Genomic DNA, 16,446 nt, shown 5'->3' on the forward strand with positions numbered 1-16,446 from the left:
ATTACTAAAACTACTTGTGTATATGTTCCTAAATCTGAGTAAAATATACATAACAGTTGACGTTTGTTAGTTCCTTACATATTATCAGAAAACAGAATGAATCGCCCATTGTCTTGGGTCTTGACTACATTCCCCAACAAGCCAGCGAACTCACGTGAGAAAGGTGCATATCTCACATGACTTTCTTGAGCTGTTTGTGTCACTTTCTAAAAAAAATCTTAACCCTCACCTTATCTAATCCTAACCACACTGTTAACTTCATGCCTGGCCTTAAATGAAGATCAGATTGCCAGTTTTCTTTCTCCAACTTAAATTTTGTGGTTATGTCATCTAATTTTTGAGAAGTGGAAACAAACTGAGTTACGAGTGGTGTAGTGACTACCTGAGGCAAAACAGTGACCGCTCTCTACCTCGAGGAAACGTGAAGTATTTTGCCTATTCTGCAGCGACAAACTAAACAGGTACAATGTACTGTGTGCGTTGCATGTCTAACTTAGCTTACTGGTGATGTTGTCTTTGCGTGTTGATGTACAGTACAGTGAAGTTGTCGAATGAACTTAACCAATTACGATCCATAGTTAGTTCATGTAGCTGGAGTATAATAATCCGAACAGTCGCTATTATTGCAAAATGTACGTAGTTTAAAGGCTAACTAAGATAGTCAAATATTATATTATCTTAACCATAGCTGTGGGGAATTCTAGGACAATCCTTTGTAGAGTAGGGTAATATAGTTCATTAAACATATGCACCGAAAACAATTACCAATAATGCACATTCAGCAAATTTGTCTCGCTCACCCAGACATGACTCCGGCTGTTGGAAAAAAGGCCACTGGGCTTATAGCTGCCACTTTCACACCGCTCACTCCCGAAGGGTAGGTTACATGTCATGATTTGTATACATGCATTTATTGAAGTTTTAGTTCACTTTGTTATAAAAGTAATTGTATGCTGCTGACTATTCCTACCTCGTCTCTCCTGCTCCCAATTTATCGCTGTCTGTAGTGAAATTAACCTAGCAGAGATCGGACCCTACGTTGATTACCTGTTAGAGCAGCAAGGGGTTAAGAGTATATTTGGTAAGAACTTTGTCTTTATGCTGACCTTCAACTGTTTTGGTATTTAGCCGACCTTCAACCACTAGAGAAGTCATAACAGTGCTATCACTTTCCTAACATGTTTGTAATGTCTGTCTATTTCTCCAACCCCTCCCGCAGTCAACGGCACGACCGGAGAAGGCATGTCTCTCACTGTGGAAGAAAGGAAGATGCTGGCAGCGGAGTGGTGTAGTAAGGCAAAAAACAAGTAAGTATTTTGGTGGTTATTGTTAAATGTCACAATACTGTACTTGTGGAGGAATACGTCTTTGATTGAGCCCTTCTGACTTATTGTCAAGTTTCTCTCTGTGGATATCCTCTGTCTGAACAGGCTAGAAAATGTCATAGTGCATGTAGGCTGCATGAGCCTGAAGGACTCCCAGGAACTGGTGAGTAATCCCTGCCATGACCTGCTGGCACTCCTACTAGTATCTTCTCTGAAAACAGCTCTGGGCTTTTGGCACTGTAATTGAGGTGTTACGCTACTGTTCTGCCCCACGCAGGCACAGCATGCTGGTGAAATCGGTGCTGATGGGATAGCAGTGATCTCACCTTCTTTCTTTAAACCTGCCACTGTAGGTCTGTGGATTCTATTGTTGGGTTATATTGGATAGTTTTGGGTCAGTTTTCTCTTTATGGACTGACCGGGCCTTTCCATTGTTGTTAAAGGACGTACTGTTGGCATGTGTGCGTTTCCTTACATTCCTGTTTCCTTTTGCGGGAACTCAGGTGCGCTGAAGATGTTCCTCCAGGAAGTGGCTGCAGTCGTCCCTGCGGTGCCCTTCTACTATTATCACATTCCAGCCATGACAGGGGTCCACTGTGGGTGTTCTGAGTTCACTTAATACGATGCAGTCATCACTTGTTCAAATTACACGGACGTACATTCTCAGCCACTTTTTTTCTCCTGTCAGTGCGATCAAGGGACGTGTTGGAGGGGATCGACGCGGAGATCCCCTCATTCAGGGGCCTGAAGTTTAGCGGAAGTGACCTGATGGACTTTGGCCAGTGTGTCAGCTACAGCCCGTCTCACTGGTCACTCTTATACGGCATGGATGAAGTTAGCACTGCATTTTCTCCTCCTTGCCTGTGTTCATCTTTCTCCTTGCCTGTGTTTTTGATGGTAATTCCTCTTAGGATAGGTTATGTGTTCAGTATGTTGTTTCTCTAATGTAGAATGTTTTACCCTTTTAACAGCAACTGCTAGGAGCTTTGGCTATGGGTGCCAATGGTGCAGTGGGAAGGTTAGTCTCTTTCTTCTCTTTTCTCACTTTTGGAGTCATGCTCTCAGTGTACAGCAAACCCATTGGAAAGACACTAACCCTTTATCAATCAATCAAATGTATTTAAAAGCCATTTTTACATCAGCAGTTGTCACAAAGGGCTTTTACAAAACAACCAGTCTTAAACCCCAAGGAGCAAACAACAGTAGTGTTGAATTTCAGTGGCTAGGAAAAACCTCCTAAGAAGGTTGAAATTGAGGAAGAAACCTAGAGCGGACCCAGGCTCAGTGGGATGACCCGTCCTCTCCTGGCTGTGCCAGGTGAACATATTAAGAGTACAAATTGTAATAATTAATAAATGCATGTGGGCTGAGTCCAGGGTCGATTTAAACTTAGTCCAGGTCAGAAGCATAACCAGATGGACAGGGACAACATGGGGAGGGGGAGGTGGCAGCTGAAATCATCAGGTATCATCTTGATCTGCAACACAATCAGGAGGACTTTGGACAGGGACAGCAACGGGTCTTTCAAGCCAGGTACTCCTCAGGTGTGGGCCAGGACCTTATGTCCTCCTAAGTTTAAAACGGCAGGAGACAGGGAAGATCTACAAGGATTTATAGTGGAGAAAGCAGCTTAGGATCTTGGGTCTGAGACAGATGAGTCCAGTGATACTGTGGCCCTATCTGGGGGAGGCCCCGGACAGGGCCCAACAGGCAGGAAATCAATCCACCCACATTGCCAAGCATCAACCAAAGGGACACCCTCCAACCGCAACCACCATGAATGAGGGTCGAGTATTACCAGCAGAGTACAGCCCAATTGCACAAGTGCGCAACAGAGAGACAATGACAAGCCAGTGACTCCTCCCCCGAAAGGTATTGGAGGGAGGGCATCCCAGTGGCGATGAGAGCTCATCTGGCAAGACAGCAAAGGTGGACAGTAACAAGCCTTTCTGGTCACCTTCACGCCCCTGGGCCAGACTACACTTAATCATAGACCATGCTGAAGAGATGAGTCTTTAGTAGACACTTGAAGGTTTGCACTGAGTTTGCATTTCTAACCTTAATTGGCAAATCATTCCACAGTAGTGGGGCTCTATGAGAGAAGGCCCCTCCTCCGACTGTTTGTTTAGAAATTCTAGGTACAATTAAAAGGCCTGCATCTTGCGATCTAAGGTTACATGTAGGTATGTATGGCTGGATCATTTCAGCGAGATAAGTAGGAGCAAGTCCATGTATTGATTTATAGGTTAACAATGAAACTTTAAAATCACCCCTAACCCTAACAGGCAGCAAGTGTAAAGAGGCTAGTACAGGAGTAATGTGTTCCAAAAAAAATTTGTTCTAGTTAGGATTCTATCAGCTGTGTGCAGCACATTGAAGTTTATTTATTGATTTGTCAGGGTAACCGAAAAGAAGAGCATTGCAGTAATATAATCTAGAAGTAACAAAAGCATGGATTCGTTTTTCGGCATCAGTTTTTGATGAAAAGATGAAAAAAATCAACTCTTGAGACATATTTTATATGTTAATCAAAGGAGAGGTCAGGGTCAAGGGTAACGCCAAGGTTTCTTACAGTTTTTTGGAATACACCCATGCAGCCGTCGAGGTTCACAGTGAGATCTGTTAACAATGCTCTTTGTTTCTTGGGTCCTAAAACGAGCATTTCTGTTTTTCTTGAGTTTAAAAGCAAGAAGTTCTCTGTCATCCACTTCCTAATATCTGAAACGCATGCTTCCAAAGTAGCTAATTTTGCGGCTTCTCCATGCTTCATTTAAATATATAACTGTGTCATCAGCATAAAGTAAAAATGTGGGTGGATTAATTTCCTGCCTGTTGGGCCCTGTCAGGATCCAAATTCGATTTATTCAGAAGAGGCTTCATTTCCGTTCGGTACACATCCGGAGGAAAGGGAACAATTTATTATGTTCAACATTGGCTGACCTAGCACAGGAAATAGCTCCTTAAGTAATTTTGTTGGAATCGGGTCTAGCTGACAATTTGTGGGTTTAAAACTCATTACAAATTTAGTGAATGTGTCGAGCGATACGGGATCAAAAAATTCAAGTGTCCCCATTGACACCTGGTCAGGGAGGTTCAGGACATTCTCAGGACAACTGAGATTTTGGGGACTATAACTATTTAAGGAGGAGTCAGTTATTTGTTTTCTAATGGTGATGATCTTTTCAAGCAAGTATTTCATGTATTCATTACCGCTAAAGTGAAGACCCACGTCACTTGTTGAGAGTTGCTTTTTTTGTTAACTTTGCAACTGTATCGAAGATACATTTTGCATTGTTTTTGTTCACCTCAATCAGGTGGGTGAAATAAGCTGATCGAGCAGATGTGAGTGCTTTTCGGTAGTGTACTGTCTATCCAGGCTAGTCTGAATGCTTAACTTGGTGGAGCGCCACTTTCGCTCCAATTTTCTGGAGACCTGCTTGAGTGCTCTAGTATTGTCTGTGTACCAGGGATCAAGTTTCTTGTTGTGTATTTCTTTAGTATTTCGCAGTGTTGAGTTTAGATCCTTAATTTGATCGTTTGCAGATTTATTTACTCTATCGTTGATGAGCGATCTAGTAAGAATATCAAGAAATCTATTTGTAGTCCGAGAATTTATAGTACGGTTTTTGAAGCTCATTGTTTGCGGGGCAAGTGGATTTCTTGTTTTAAAGGTAAATGTAATAAGACAGTGATCCGATATTCCAGGATTTTGGGGGAAAATTATTAGATCTACAATATCTATTTCTCGTGGCAGGACTTAATCTAAGGTGTGATTGTGGCAGAGTGTGGGACCATGGGAGACATGTTGGATAAAACCCATTGAGGCAATTGTGGCTTCAAAGGCTTTTTGAAGAGGATCATTGGACTTTTCCATATGGATATTGAAGTCGCCAAAAATGTGAATACTGTCTGGCATGAATACAAGGTTAGACAAGAGTTCTGGAAACTCATTGAGTAACATTGTGTATGGCCCAGGAGCCTGTAAAACGATTTATCAGCCTGGTTAACTTTCAAGAGTAAAACTTCAAAAGAATGAAAATCAGTGATGTGTTTTAAAGTAAATTTATATTTACTGTCATAAATATTAGCAACACCCCCTCCTTTTCGGGATGCACGAGGGATATGATCACTAGTATAGCCAGGAGGAGAGGCCTCATTTAGGGCAGTGAATTAATCAGGCTTTAGCCACATTTCACATAAACCAATAACATCTAGTTTATGATCAGAGATTAATTTATTTACTGCAACTGCCTTTGGAGCAAGGGATCTAACATTTAGGACTCCTTTCGTTCCAGCACATACAACTACCTGGGCAGCAGTGTGAACAGACTCATATCAGCCTTCAATAAAGGGGACCTCACTATGGCCAGGACTTTACAGGTACACTTCTTTCCCCAACTCACATAGCATCCTAGTCTTTTTTATTATTATTACATCAAACATCGTTCTAATTGTTCCCCTTGTGTGATGTCTCTTTGCAGTTCCAAGTGCAAGATATCCTCTGTTATGCAATGGACTGTGGTGAGTTCAGCATGTTTTCCCACAAACTGTGCCATTCCCGCTTTGTCATCATTGAGATTGAGTCAGTGCTGACATGCTGTGATGTGTTTTTGTGCAGGGTTTGACTTGGCTGTCAATAAGCAGCTGATGAGTGAAGTGTCAGGACTGGTTCTGGGCCCTCCGCGCCTGCCCCTGCTACCCTGCCCCCAGTCCAAGGCGGTCTCCATTGCACGGAAACTCAAACAGGTCCTGGGTGTGCAATGACAGCAGCTCCGGGGCTTCACTTTGTAGTCTGTCTGGGAGTTTTAGAGTCAGTAAAAACACTAATGCAGGAACTGTGCCTTAATAATCGAGAGGAAGATCAAGGAATGCGAATAGCTTAATAACAATCTATATACCGAATGTAATAACGGTTTACAAACTGAAATTTAAATATGTAAAGATACCTGCTTAAAGTTTGATTTCACTGACTATTGCCGGCACAAATATTAAAAAGATGCAAAGAGCATTCCAAGCAGTCCGAAATGCCTAAAAACATCACAAGTTTCTAAGAATAGAACTGTCCAAGATTCAGAGTGTCATGAGAATAGTGATTCTAAGGGAACCATTAGACTGGATTGTACAGATTGGCTACAGTTACAGAGGGACTGTTATCTTCATTGTTTGTTTTCTTTTCATCCTTGTTGTTTACCAGAAAAACACATGTTTCTGTGACCATTACATTTCATACTGTATTAGATTGTGTATAACATATACTGCAGTTTTGATTTACTCAGGCTATGTTAAATTGGTCTTAAAGTGTGAAATGAACTCTTTCCAGTATTTTGGCCTGGATAATGTATTAAAAATAGCCTTTGATTTCAGTTTATTACAGCATAGATACACTTGTGGGAGTAAAAGGGACCTATAAACAAAACTTGAATCATTTTTGTAAACACAGCCTTAGTACATATGGATGAAAAATATCCACTGTTTTTACTTGTTTTGGAATACTAGCATCTATAAATGTTCTCTGATCATTCTCCAATGTTCATGTGTCTCCTTCTTTGACTTTTATGGCTCTGCAGGGTTGGATGTCAGTCTCAGATGCCATCTTTGTAAACCAAAAAGCATAAATGTGCGTGTGTGTGCGTGCCTCTTAGTTAGACAAAGAAGTGCTTTGTCCATGTTAGACCGTCTTGGCTGTGGTGTCAGTGGCCTTGCTGTCTTCGCAGCCCCCTCCGAACTCCCCGCGCACACACCTACAGTACCCCCATCTAGATAATCTATAGACCATACTACACATTCCAGCCAGCACACACTTTCACTTAACTGATGTGAGTGGAGATGCCAAACCAGCCTTTGTACTCTGTCAGTATCACTTTATCTCTTACTTTTGGACAGAATAAAACGTTGGACATTATTTATTTGAGAGAATTGAAGCAGAGCTGTTGTGAAATGTACTGGAATGTGATCGCAGTGTGTATTGCAGAGACAAAGGGACAGACAGCTGGAGCGAATTAAAGGAGTGGAGGGGTGTGTGTTTTTGCCTTTGGATGACTACAGACATGGTTGGTCAGGACTCTAGGTGGAGGACAGTCAGTGGGAGGAGGAAATAGATGTTCACGGTCTCAGAGGAACAGCAGCTTGTAAGTTAGGCTGCTGATAAAAGGCAAAGCCATGATTGGGTATTTCCTTGGGCTTTGTGTGTTTCTGTTGGGATGTGGTTCCTCACCGCTGCTGCAGGGAACTCTTCTAGGTAAAGGGGAACCATGCGGAGGATCAGTGGAGGGTCAGTGTGATGCAAACCTCACATGTTTGTCTGTGACGCTCGGAGGGGACAAGGAGGAAACCCCTAGGGGTAAAGTCTGCAGCCGTGAGTCTACCTGTTAATATCAATATTATATGTAAAAAAAAAATATTAAAACATTCACTGTATTATTTGTTTCAGACATGACTGTGTTGATCAAGCATGGTCGGTTTTGTCAGTGTTATTATGATATAGAACTCAATTTCTTAAGACGTAATGGCATTGCAGTGTAAGTAAAGAGGTGTGTTTTGCAACCTGTGTTGTCCTCACCTCCCGTAGCTCCCCTTGCCCCAGGCTGCGTGCCATGCTCTGGAGTGCAGTGTCCCCGTGTCAGGCGGACGTGCCCTGGGGGACACGTCACTGAGCCGTGTGGCTGCTGCCCCCAGTGTGCCCGTCAGAAGGGCCAGGTGTGTGGGGGCCCCAGCTGGGAGAACGGTTACTGTGACAGAGGTCTCACCTGCACCCTCTTCACAGGACACAGCCCTGCCCTTCCCCCACACACTGGCGTGTGCAAAGGTAAGGGGATTGGTTCCAATCAATAGGGTTTAAGAAGGATCGTTAAGATGAGGCTTCTGTAGAAATGATATTGCTAAAGAAATGTCTGCATTGAGGAACAGCCGCCAGTGTTAAAAGTGCTGCAGGGTTGTGTTTGATGTAATGGAATACTTGTTTGAAGATGACTGTGTCGGACTCTGACCTCCCGAAAACCACCTAGCATCATCAGAGGAAATCTTACTATTCCTATCCGGTCATGTTGTGTCAGTTATTTCATCCTGTTTGTGGCTCTCCCCCATCATGTTCCAGTGTTACCTGGGAAACCGTTAGAACGCTTGCTCCAGCCTATGGAAGACCCCCTATGTCCCAGGGTTTCGGGCTGCAACATCAGGGTCGGATACTGTGACTGCTACTCCCTACAGACATGCCATCATGTCTTCTTTTACCCAAGTCTGGACGAATGTCTTAAAGCAAAGAGAGGTGATGTAAATAGACTAAGGCACTAAAGTATACTTAGTGGCAATTTCCTGCAGACAGTGAGCTGAAGCATGTGGCTTGCCACATGAAGCGGGCAGACAGGCATTGAACAATTCATTCACTGGTCCAGTGAATTTTAGAATTTCAGGTGACCTATGTTTGGTTGGTAGAATGTGCCACAGTTTCATTTATGAAAAACATACCCCTACTGGGCTTTTCACACAGGACAGTGTCCTAGTCTTTACCAAGAATGGTGCGACAAACCAAAAACATCCAGTCAGCCGCAGTTCTGTGTGTGAAAACTGCTGGTTGATGAGGGAGGTCTAAGGGGAATGGCAAGCTAGCAGATGGGCTACAAACATAGGGGTGTACCTAATAAACTTGACAATGATTGTGTTCAGAAACCCTCCACTAATATGCATGCACACACCAATATATTTGGAAAGTACTGTAGCTTTCCAATGCTTTGTATTCATTTGGAGTTTTAGGCATGTGAACCGTGGTGGTCTATTTTCCAGAGGATGAGCTCTGGAGTGAGAGAAATGAAGAAAACAGGGAGTGGACTTGTATGAAATGGGGCTGTGAACTGCAGGAAAACCAGTGTGTGTGTATGGAGAGGAGCTGCTCTTCACCATCACTCAGTGAAGATGCCTGTGAAGATCTGCTACGTGAGTTTCACACAAAACATTACAGCCAAATAGTAAAAACGTGTCACAAAGGTTTTGAGAAACTAATCATGTGCATGTATGTGATTCCTTCTCCTTTCTTCCCTCTACATCAGAAAAAGCCCGCTGCAGCAACGTGAGCTGTTCAGAGGTCCCAGTTCCTTCTTGTCCTGATGATTCCTTCCTGACTGAGTCCCACATTCCTCCTGGCAAATGCTGCCCTCTGGTGCCAGCTGTCTGCACATGCAACTTTGAGGAATGCCCCGTGGCCCCACAGAACTGTCCTCCTGGCCAGCTAGTTCAACATGTGGAGGGAGGGGATGGTCGTCCAGGTTCTTGTTGCAACCGGTACCAGTGTGTGCAGAGTTAGGCTCTGGTAAGGGTGCAGAGGGAGGTGAGAGAAGACGACTGGCAAAGAAGGGGGGAAAAAACTTAGGGGTAGCCAAGTGTATACAGGCGAAAGAGTGCCTGAACCTCACACAGCTGGACTCAGCTGAATAACTTTACTCTAATAGCTGATTGACTGCTTAGGCAATTGTATATCATAAGTTCAGGTTTCTTCAAGTATCATAAAAACAATTGCTTTATTGGCAGCATAGCTTTTATATAGAAAAAAGTCTAATGGCTCATAGATAATGGGTTTGTGGAAGTAGGCTTACTCTGCTTCCTAAAAGCAGACTTAACAAAAAAGTTATTAAGACTACAGAGGGGTTGTTTTTAGTAAATGAGATCTGTTTAAATACATTTCTACCTGTGTTGAATTAGATTAAGTATAATCAAGTATTTTTTTCTTTTTTCTGCTGTTTCAATATCGAATAATACAAGTTAAAGCATATACACAGACGTTTTAGTTTCACTTCAGTTCAATAAACAATCATCTCGAAGTATCATTAAATTGTGATATTCTGTATTCTTCAGTCATATAACGTAGTATCTCTGACCATACTAGTTAGCTAGCTACACCAGTAAATGGTGATCCTTGCTTGCTCCACAGTTAGTGGCATTGTGGCTACTGAAGTGTTGGAACTGCTATTCCAGTGTTCACCCCAAACTTTGCATGCCCCATTTATTTTTGCATCATGTTCTGAAAGCACTCTTCTGCAAGGCACTGAAAGCAGCTATCCGGTGGATATAGGGGTACCTGAACGTACTGCCCTGTTGGCCAAGGGGAGATTGGCCCTGGAGGGATGAGCACATCTTTTCACCTTTCAGTGCAAATCGTTACAATCGATTGAAGCACATCGATGGCACGAATAGCAGACAATGCAAATTAACAACTTTCACAATCTTGTCAGGAACTGCTGAAGCTACAAGGGGACTATGGTCGTTTCAGTAGAATGTTTACAAAGCAAAGCAAAGCTCACACAGTGATGAAAAAAAAACAAATAAAGCGCAACAGATAACGGATCCGTGCACAATAAGTGTAACAAAACTGAGACAAAATCCTTATCATATTAGGCAGTGAAGATAACTATCTGAGCAGTTGCTCGCTATTTGGTTAAATGTAATCCCCGTTGTTACTTCATTAGATCACAAGTGAGGGGGAAGCACGGAACCATTGTAAGACACACCATTTTGGAATGGACGGATATGAACGAAACACCCACAAAGCGTTAGTGTTTCCGGCCAGCTCAGCGCGTCTGGATTGTTGTGTTGTCACTGACTGCTGGCTGTCATTAGCTCTAATACGCCGTGGCTATCAATTGTAGCGAAGAAGAACACATTTCATTCTAAAATGGTGCTGCTAACAATAATTGCTCGTTTAGCGGATGGACTGCCGCTTGCCGCCTCAATGCAGGAGGACGAGCAGGTAAATAAATTGTTTTCCTGTTCTTCAGGTATCTTGCTAACTAGCCCTAACAAGCAATTCAAGATAGGTATTCACACTAGTACTACCGACATCGTCCAAAAGCTTGTCAGACAGCTTGCTACGTGTGCATTATGGACCTTGTCATCTATGCGATGTTTATCTTTGCAGGCCTATTTTCTTCACACTAAAATGATAGCTCGTTGCTAATTGTGCTTGATGGTTCTGTTATTTATATACAATTCAGACAGACCTATCCTAGCTTTTCCAAGGAAACTGGCAGCTAATCTAATTGCTAGTTCACCAGTTCTTTACTTTGTAGTTCGTTTCCTTACTGATATTTATCACATGAACAAGCGACATCATCTGCTGTCAAATGTTGCTATGGTACAGTAACAAATATGCATTTCACCTTATTCCCAAGGTTCAATAAACTCATGTGGTGTAGCTAGTGGAAAGACCAATTAACAAGTGTAGTAGGATCATTTGCATACTATGCTGAATTATCTTGTGTAATACTGTTAATTAATCAATAGAATGTCAATTCCCTTGAGGAAAGACCTACTCTAATTCTGTGTAAAAAGTTTAATAAATTGTAACTTTCTTGAAGGCTAGTTGAACTGGATCAGACAGCAATTTATTAATAGGAAGTGTGGTAATTACGAGTTGCCATAAGCTGCTACTGCTGGAAGAACTGTAACATGTTTTTCTTATTTTTCTATCTGCTCTCCCAAAGGGAAGTGAGAAGGTTGGTCTTTTCTGCACTGTAACTGAGGCACTGTTCCTGTGATGTGTCGTTGTTATTGTGTTTACCATACCTAGACCAAATGCTTATTTGTCTGTGAAATGAATATTGCTCCCAATCATGGGGTGTGTCCTTTCTGACATCTGCTTGTTTGCTTCACCACTTACTCTTTCTTCTGAGTTTAGTTGGGTCGAGACCTGCAACAGTACCAGAGCCAGGCTAAACAGCTATTCAGGAAACTCAATGACCAGAGTCCTACACGTTGCACATTAGAGGCTGGCTCCATGTCCTTTCAGTAAGTTAAGACCAGTTAGAGGAAACATAAGACACACACACTCTTGATAAAGTATGACGACACACAATTCAAAACCATTTGTAGAAGCATGACTTGCATTAATAATCAGGTGTCCACTGTATGCCTCTCAAACACTCATTCCCATGTTTCACTTCTTGTGTTTCTCATACCAGCTATGTCATAGAAAAGGGAGTAGTCTATCTAGTACTGTCGGAAGCAAGCTTTCCTAAAAAACTTGCATTTGCTTACCTGGAAGACCTGCAGGCAGAATTCCATGAACAGCATGGAAAGAAGGTCCCCACCGTATCCCGGCCCTACTCCTTCATTGAGTTTGGTGAGATTATATGACATATATCATCATTACACCCTGTCATTTTATTATGGATACAGTATGTTGTGTGGAGTAGTATAGCTCTCGGGCCAAACACCAATTGTGTGGGTCTGAATCCAGCTTACTGTCCTTTGACTCACGGTCCTGACATCTCCCTGGTCTTTTTAATCATGTTCATTCGCTTAAATTACATTTATTTATTTTTACAAAATATTCCCTAAAATCCTGCAAGAGTCCCATGTCCCTTTTTGTGTGTTTCTCCCTCTATGTCCATAGACACATACATTCAGAAGACCAAGAAGTCGTATATAGACAGTAGAGCCCGCAGGAACCTGGGCAACATCAACACAGAGCTGCAGGACGTCCAGCGAATCATGGTGGCCAACATTGAGGAAGTGTTGCAACGAGGGGAGGCCCTGTCCGGTAATGACTGCTGACTTTTCATTCTCATTTACAGTGCAAGTCCTCAATGTGTATGATGACATTTTGATAATGTATGGTAGAATTATCTAGATTTATTTCCAAAAGGAGTGCTACCTCTCGCATAGATACTGTTCACCAAGCCCTGAAAATAAAGAATAGTGCTGGAGAGGAAGCAGATGCCATTCTCACTTGTGTTAAATTATGATTTGTTCTGGTTTCTGTTCCCCATTCTCTGCTCATCTGGATCAACTCACATCTCATCCAGCTCTGGACTCCAAGGCCAGTAATCTATCCAGCCTGTCAAAGAAGTACAGAAGTGATGCTAAGTACCTGAACACTCGCTCCACCTACGCCAAGCTGGCTGCTGGCGGGGTCTTCTTCATCATGCTTATCGTCTATGTTCGCTTCTGGTGGCTCTGAGAAAGGAAAGGAGAGGAGGCAGGAAGGGTTAGCCATGGTCTCATTTTATCCAAAATGTGATTTGTCTATTTTACACAAGACTGTTGTAGTACACACCGACAATGCACGTTATCTTCCCAACCGCCTTTGCATAGATCTTTCAAGAAATTACAAATTTTATGTTTTTATTAACAATTACAGTCACCCTGTAGCGCTTATACATCCGAGTTAAGAGAGACTGATTGCTTGTGAGAATGGGTCAGAGGAAATACCTTTGTTTTGTGTTTGTGTGTATTACCATGACCTGTAAGATAACTCCTGTTGATTTAGTCATGTTCAGGGCTATATGACATAGCAGTGCATAAATCATTATATTTACCCAGAACACATCGCTAGGGCTCTGGTGTTAATAACACAACTATTATTGTGTTGTTATTATTGTGGATGGATGCAGATCTCTTAAAGTGAATGAATTGAAAGAAAAATGGCATCGATATGAGGCTAAATGTAGGATAGGAGGTCATTCATTATTTCCATCTCATCCAAAAACAACTGTTAGGTGATTATAACAATGGTATGTCACATTAAGGGTTTTTCTTGGGTTGTGTTTATTGTATTCTTGCTCATAGTTGGCAGCACACTAGTCGTTATCACTTCAGAACGTAGCTGCAACTGACTCAATCATAAATCCTATGGTAAATTTAGGTTTTACTTCAGATACCACGATAGGGCTGTTTAGGGACTATCACTTAATTACACACTGTACATCTGAAAATATTGAAAAATATAAATCGCTCAATAGTCAATAGCTAAATTTTTCAATTACTTTAAAACCTCAAACCAAACATAACATTTTTGCAATTAATGTACAAATATTATTAGCATTTATTTAGAAAACCAAAAGGTTTACAGCATCAAAATATTGTCCAATTAAAAAAATACATCTAGTAGTGTTGATTTAATTAGACAGTTTGTGGCCACTGACATTAAACACATTGTTATGGCTAGTATTTTATTGTTTGTAATATATACCTTGAAAATGAACAAAGTTGTTTATTCATCTCATGCTAAGTCAGATGGAGCAGCTTTTGTGAATTGGAATGTCAAATAACGTGGCATTCAAACAGCATCCCATTTCAATAGGGATTTCTCTGAGGGAAGGTCGCTATGGTTTTTTAAGGTAAAAACCTAGTGATTGGACTGCACACAAGGTTGTGGTGCCTCATTGTGCTTTAGCGACTCCTTGTGGTATGTTGGGCAACCTGCAGGATCAATCGTGGCTGTTTGCCATTGTGCTTTCTCTAAGAATGTAAGGGCTGGAGCGTGAAAACGAGCAGAACTTCTAGCCATGATGTGCTTCGTAGGACACAATTGTGTTTGTCTTTTCCCAGACTGCAGGGAGTTCTTGCAATGAGGCAAGGCAAAAAACAGCAAATTAGACTTTGATATGGTTGCACACAAACTGATTGAAACAAATTGACTAAAGAGGTTTGACAACTTGCTATTAAGCTTTGGATATTTCAGCTGCGTTCATGCATGCAATCCAATAATTAGGTGTGTTCCTCTGCCTGGAAAGGTTACTTAGGTATCAGCTAACCTCATCAAACGTGTTCCTTTGCACAGGCTTTTCACATATCTTACAATGCCTGGGCAATTCTTTTACATACCAACCAACCAAAAGATGCATTGATGCATTCAGATGAATGAAACTAGGCTGTACTGACCAACAAGTTGATGGAAAGGGTTGGGATGTGGGTTGGAAAACTCATGGCCTCTTTAAACACACCACTCATTACTTCAGGCCACACCCTGCCACACTGACCAAACAGCATTAAGTGTCCATCAAAGTGTGTTCTAGAATGTTCTGTGAAAAAACGTGCAGTAAAAATAGTTATAGAACGTACAGTATGTATCAATGGGTCCCTCTGCTGTGCTGGGGTGACTAATCACACTACATAAGTTATTTCTCATTTTTCATCTCCACATTGTGTTGACCAGTTTAACATCTGACAGTTTAACATCTGTTTATGTATAGTGGGGTCCTTTATTTTGTAAAAAAAAAAAAGTATGTGGAACACACTGTATATCAGAATTGGGATTGCTGTTTAAATACAGCCTTTCTCAAATGTAAAAAGTTTCATGTAGAGTATTTAAAAATATCAACATGGTAATAAGGCTGTGTTTAAATAGCCCAATTCTGATATAAACTATGTTCCACTTATTGATCTTTTGACAAATCACATCAGGACTTGTTCAGTAAATGTGTCTGGAACATTCAATTGAATTTTAATGAAAAATGGGGAAAGGATAGTTTGTGGGAATGCTGTAAACATGATTACTGCCCTTTAAATACGTCACTAACTGTCAGATCTGTCAGGCATCAGCAACATATAAGCAGAGGAAAGTAACTAGAGGTAGACTGGATGTGTAAAATGTTATTTACATGTTCATAATCTGAGTAAAATCACCATACCATGAAATTCCAAGTTTGATAGCACATGGTTTTGATGACATGAAGCAGATATCGGCACATAATTAACAGTACGCTCAGTTTGGGGTACTTGTTTTGGCTTGACAACACCTGTTTCATTACCAGTGGCCAAACATGTAAGAATGCATGTTTAAACTTTCTGTTTAATTGAATGTTCCACTAGGTTTTTTGGCCTATACCAAGGCAAGATCTAATGATTGGGCGTCTGATTATTCAAAAGACAAGTGAAAAAAAATCATAATTCAATGGAGCCTTACAGCTAGCTTATGTTACGTAGCTGACTTATAGTTGGAGGGGGAAAACCTCATTCATTTCAGTATAACTGTTGAATCTGCTATTAATAAAGTGATTTGCATAAAAATATCTGATTTCTACTGAAGGACTTAACACTTGCTCACAGATCAGGATTCAGTACTAATAGAAACAGTCCCGCATGGTGTTGAGCTTGTTCATGAACTTTGGACACAGTCCACATCAAAGTACATTTTATTTGTCACATATATGGGTGTGCCTTTTACAGTGAAATGCCTACTTACAAGCACTTTCTCAACTGTTCAATTAGAAGTAATAATATGAAAAATGAATACTGTTAAATAAGTATTAAAAGATACACTGGACAGGTACATTACACTAGAATGCAGAATGTGCAGGTTACTGAAAATATTTAATAGGGCAAATTACAGCAGCAAATCTGGAAACAGAGT

The 16,446-nt window shown here is 41.4% G+C and overlaps 3 protein-coding genes across 5 annotated transcripts; all 3 read left to right on the plus strand.

Moving 5' to 3' along the window:
- Positions 1–180: 180 nt before the first annotated feature.
- npl (N-acetylneuraminate pyruvate lyase (dihydrodipicolinate synthase)) lies at positions 181–6,846 on the plus strand. 2 transcript variants are annotated; one of them, XM_010871799.3, is made up of 12 exons: positions 182–461; positions 805–877; positions 1,008–1,081; positions 1,220–1,307; positions 1,431–1,488; positions 1,603–1,678; positions 1,829–1,921; positions 2,014–2,159; positions 2,297–2,343; positions 5,621–5,705; positions 5,807–5,846; positions 5,944–6,846. In XM_010871799.3, exons 2-12 carry the CDS (start codon positions 807–809, stop codon positions 6,087–6,089), a joined length of 924 nt encoding a protein of 307 aa, XP_010870101.2. In that variant the 5' UTR covers positions 182–461; positions 805–806; the 3' UTR covers positions 6,090–6,846. The 2 variants fall into 2 exon arrangements, with proteins under 2 accessions (XP_010870102.2, XP_010870101.2); XM_010871800.3 differs by lacking the exons at positions 805–877; positions 1,008–1,081 and having other exon boundaries at positions 181–461.
- A 57-nt stretch (positions 6,847–6,903) lies between these two features.
- Positions 6,904–10,146, plus strand: LOC105011622 (cysteine-rich motor neuron 1 protein). The gene is made up of 5 exons (XM_010871801.3): positions 6,904–7,680; positions 7,894–8,130; positions 8,419–8,589; positions 9,105–9,254; positions 9,368–10,146. Exons 1-5 carry the CDS (start codon positions 7,485–7,487, stop codon positions 9,619–9,621), a joined length of 1,008 nt encoding a protein of 335 aa, XP_010870103.1. The 5' UTR covers positions 6,904–7,484; the 3' UTR covers positions 9,622–10,146.
- A 671-nt stretch (positions 10,147–10,817) lies between these two features.
- Positions 10,818–16,105, plus strand: sec22bb (SEC22 homolog B, vesicle trafficking protein b). Of its 2 annotated transcripts, XM_010871803.4 has the most exons (6): positions 10,818–11,061; positions 11,795–11,806; positions 11,989–12,098; positions 12,272–12,432; positions 12,706–12,852; positions 13,118–16,105. In XM_010871803.4, the coding sequence occupies exons 1-6, from the start codon at positions 10,987–10,989 to the stop codon at positions 13,270–13,272; spliced, it is 660 nt and encodes a 219-aa protein (XP_010870105.1). In that variant the 5' UTR covers positions 10,818–10,986; the 3' UTR covers positions 13,273–16,105.
- Positions 16,106–16,446: the final 341 nt, after the last annotated feature.

Source organism: Esox lucius, chromosome 8 (assembly GCF_011004845.1).
Source record: "Esox lucius isolate fEsoLuc1 chromosome 8, fEsoLuc1.pri, whole genome shotgun sequence".
In the NCBI taxonomy this organism is placed as follows: domain Eukaryota; kingdom Metazoa; phylum Chordata; class Actinopteri; order Esociformes; family Esocidae; genus Esox; species Esox lucius.

What these genes read in the sequence shown, in the direction of transcription:
- npl (XM_010871799.3), top strand. Translation starts at nt 807, where the DNA reads ATGACTCCGGCTGTTGGAAAAAAGGCCACTGGGCTTATAGCTGCCACT. An exon ending in ACACCGCTCACTCCCGAAGG is followed by an intron (nt 878 to 1,007) that starts GTAGGTTACATG and finishes CGCTGTCTGTAG; the next exon opens with TGAAATTAACCTAGCAGAGA. An exon ending in AGGGGTTAAGAGTATATTTG is followed by an intron (nt 1,082 to 1,219) that starts GTAAGAACTTTG and finishes CCCCTCCCGCAG; the next exon opens with TCAACGGCACGACCGGAGAA.
- LOC105011622 (XM_010871801.3), top strand. Translation starts at nt 7,485, where the DNA reads ATGATTGGGTATTTCCTTGGGCTTTGTGTGTTTCTGTTGGGATGTGGT. An exon ending in TAGGGGTAAAGTCTGCAGCC is followed by an intron (nt 7,681 to 7,893) that starts GTGAGTCTACCT and finishes CACCTCCCGTAG; the next exon opens with CTCCCCTTGCCCCAGGCTGC. An exon ending in ACACACTGGCGTGTGCAAAG is followed by an intron (nt 8,131 to 8,418) that starts GTAAGGGGATTG and finishes ATCATGTTCCAG; the next exon opens with TGTTACCTGGGAAACCGTTA.
- sec22bb (XM_010871803.4), top strand. Translation starts at nt 10,987, where the DNA reads ATGGTGCTGCTAACAATAATTGCTCGTTTAGCGGATGGACTGCCGCTT. An exon ending in GCTGGCTCCATGTCCTTTCA is followed by an intron (nt 12,099 to 12,271) that starts GTAAGTTAAGAC and finishes TTCTCATACCAG; the next exon opens with CTATGTCATAGAAAAGGGAG. An exon ending in ACGAGGGGAGGCCCTGTCCG is followed by an intron (nt 12,853 to 13,117) that starts GTAATGACTGCT and finishes CATCTCATCCAG; the next exon opens with CTCTGGACTCCAAGGCCAGT.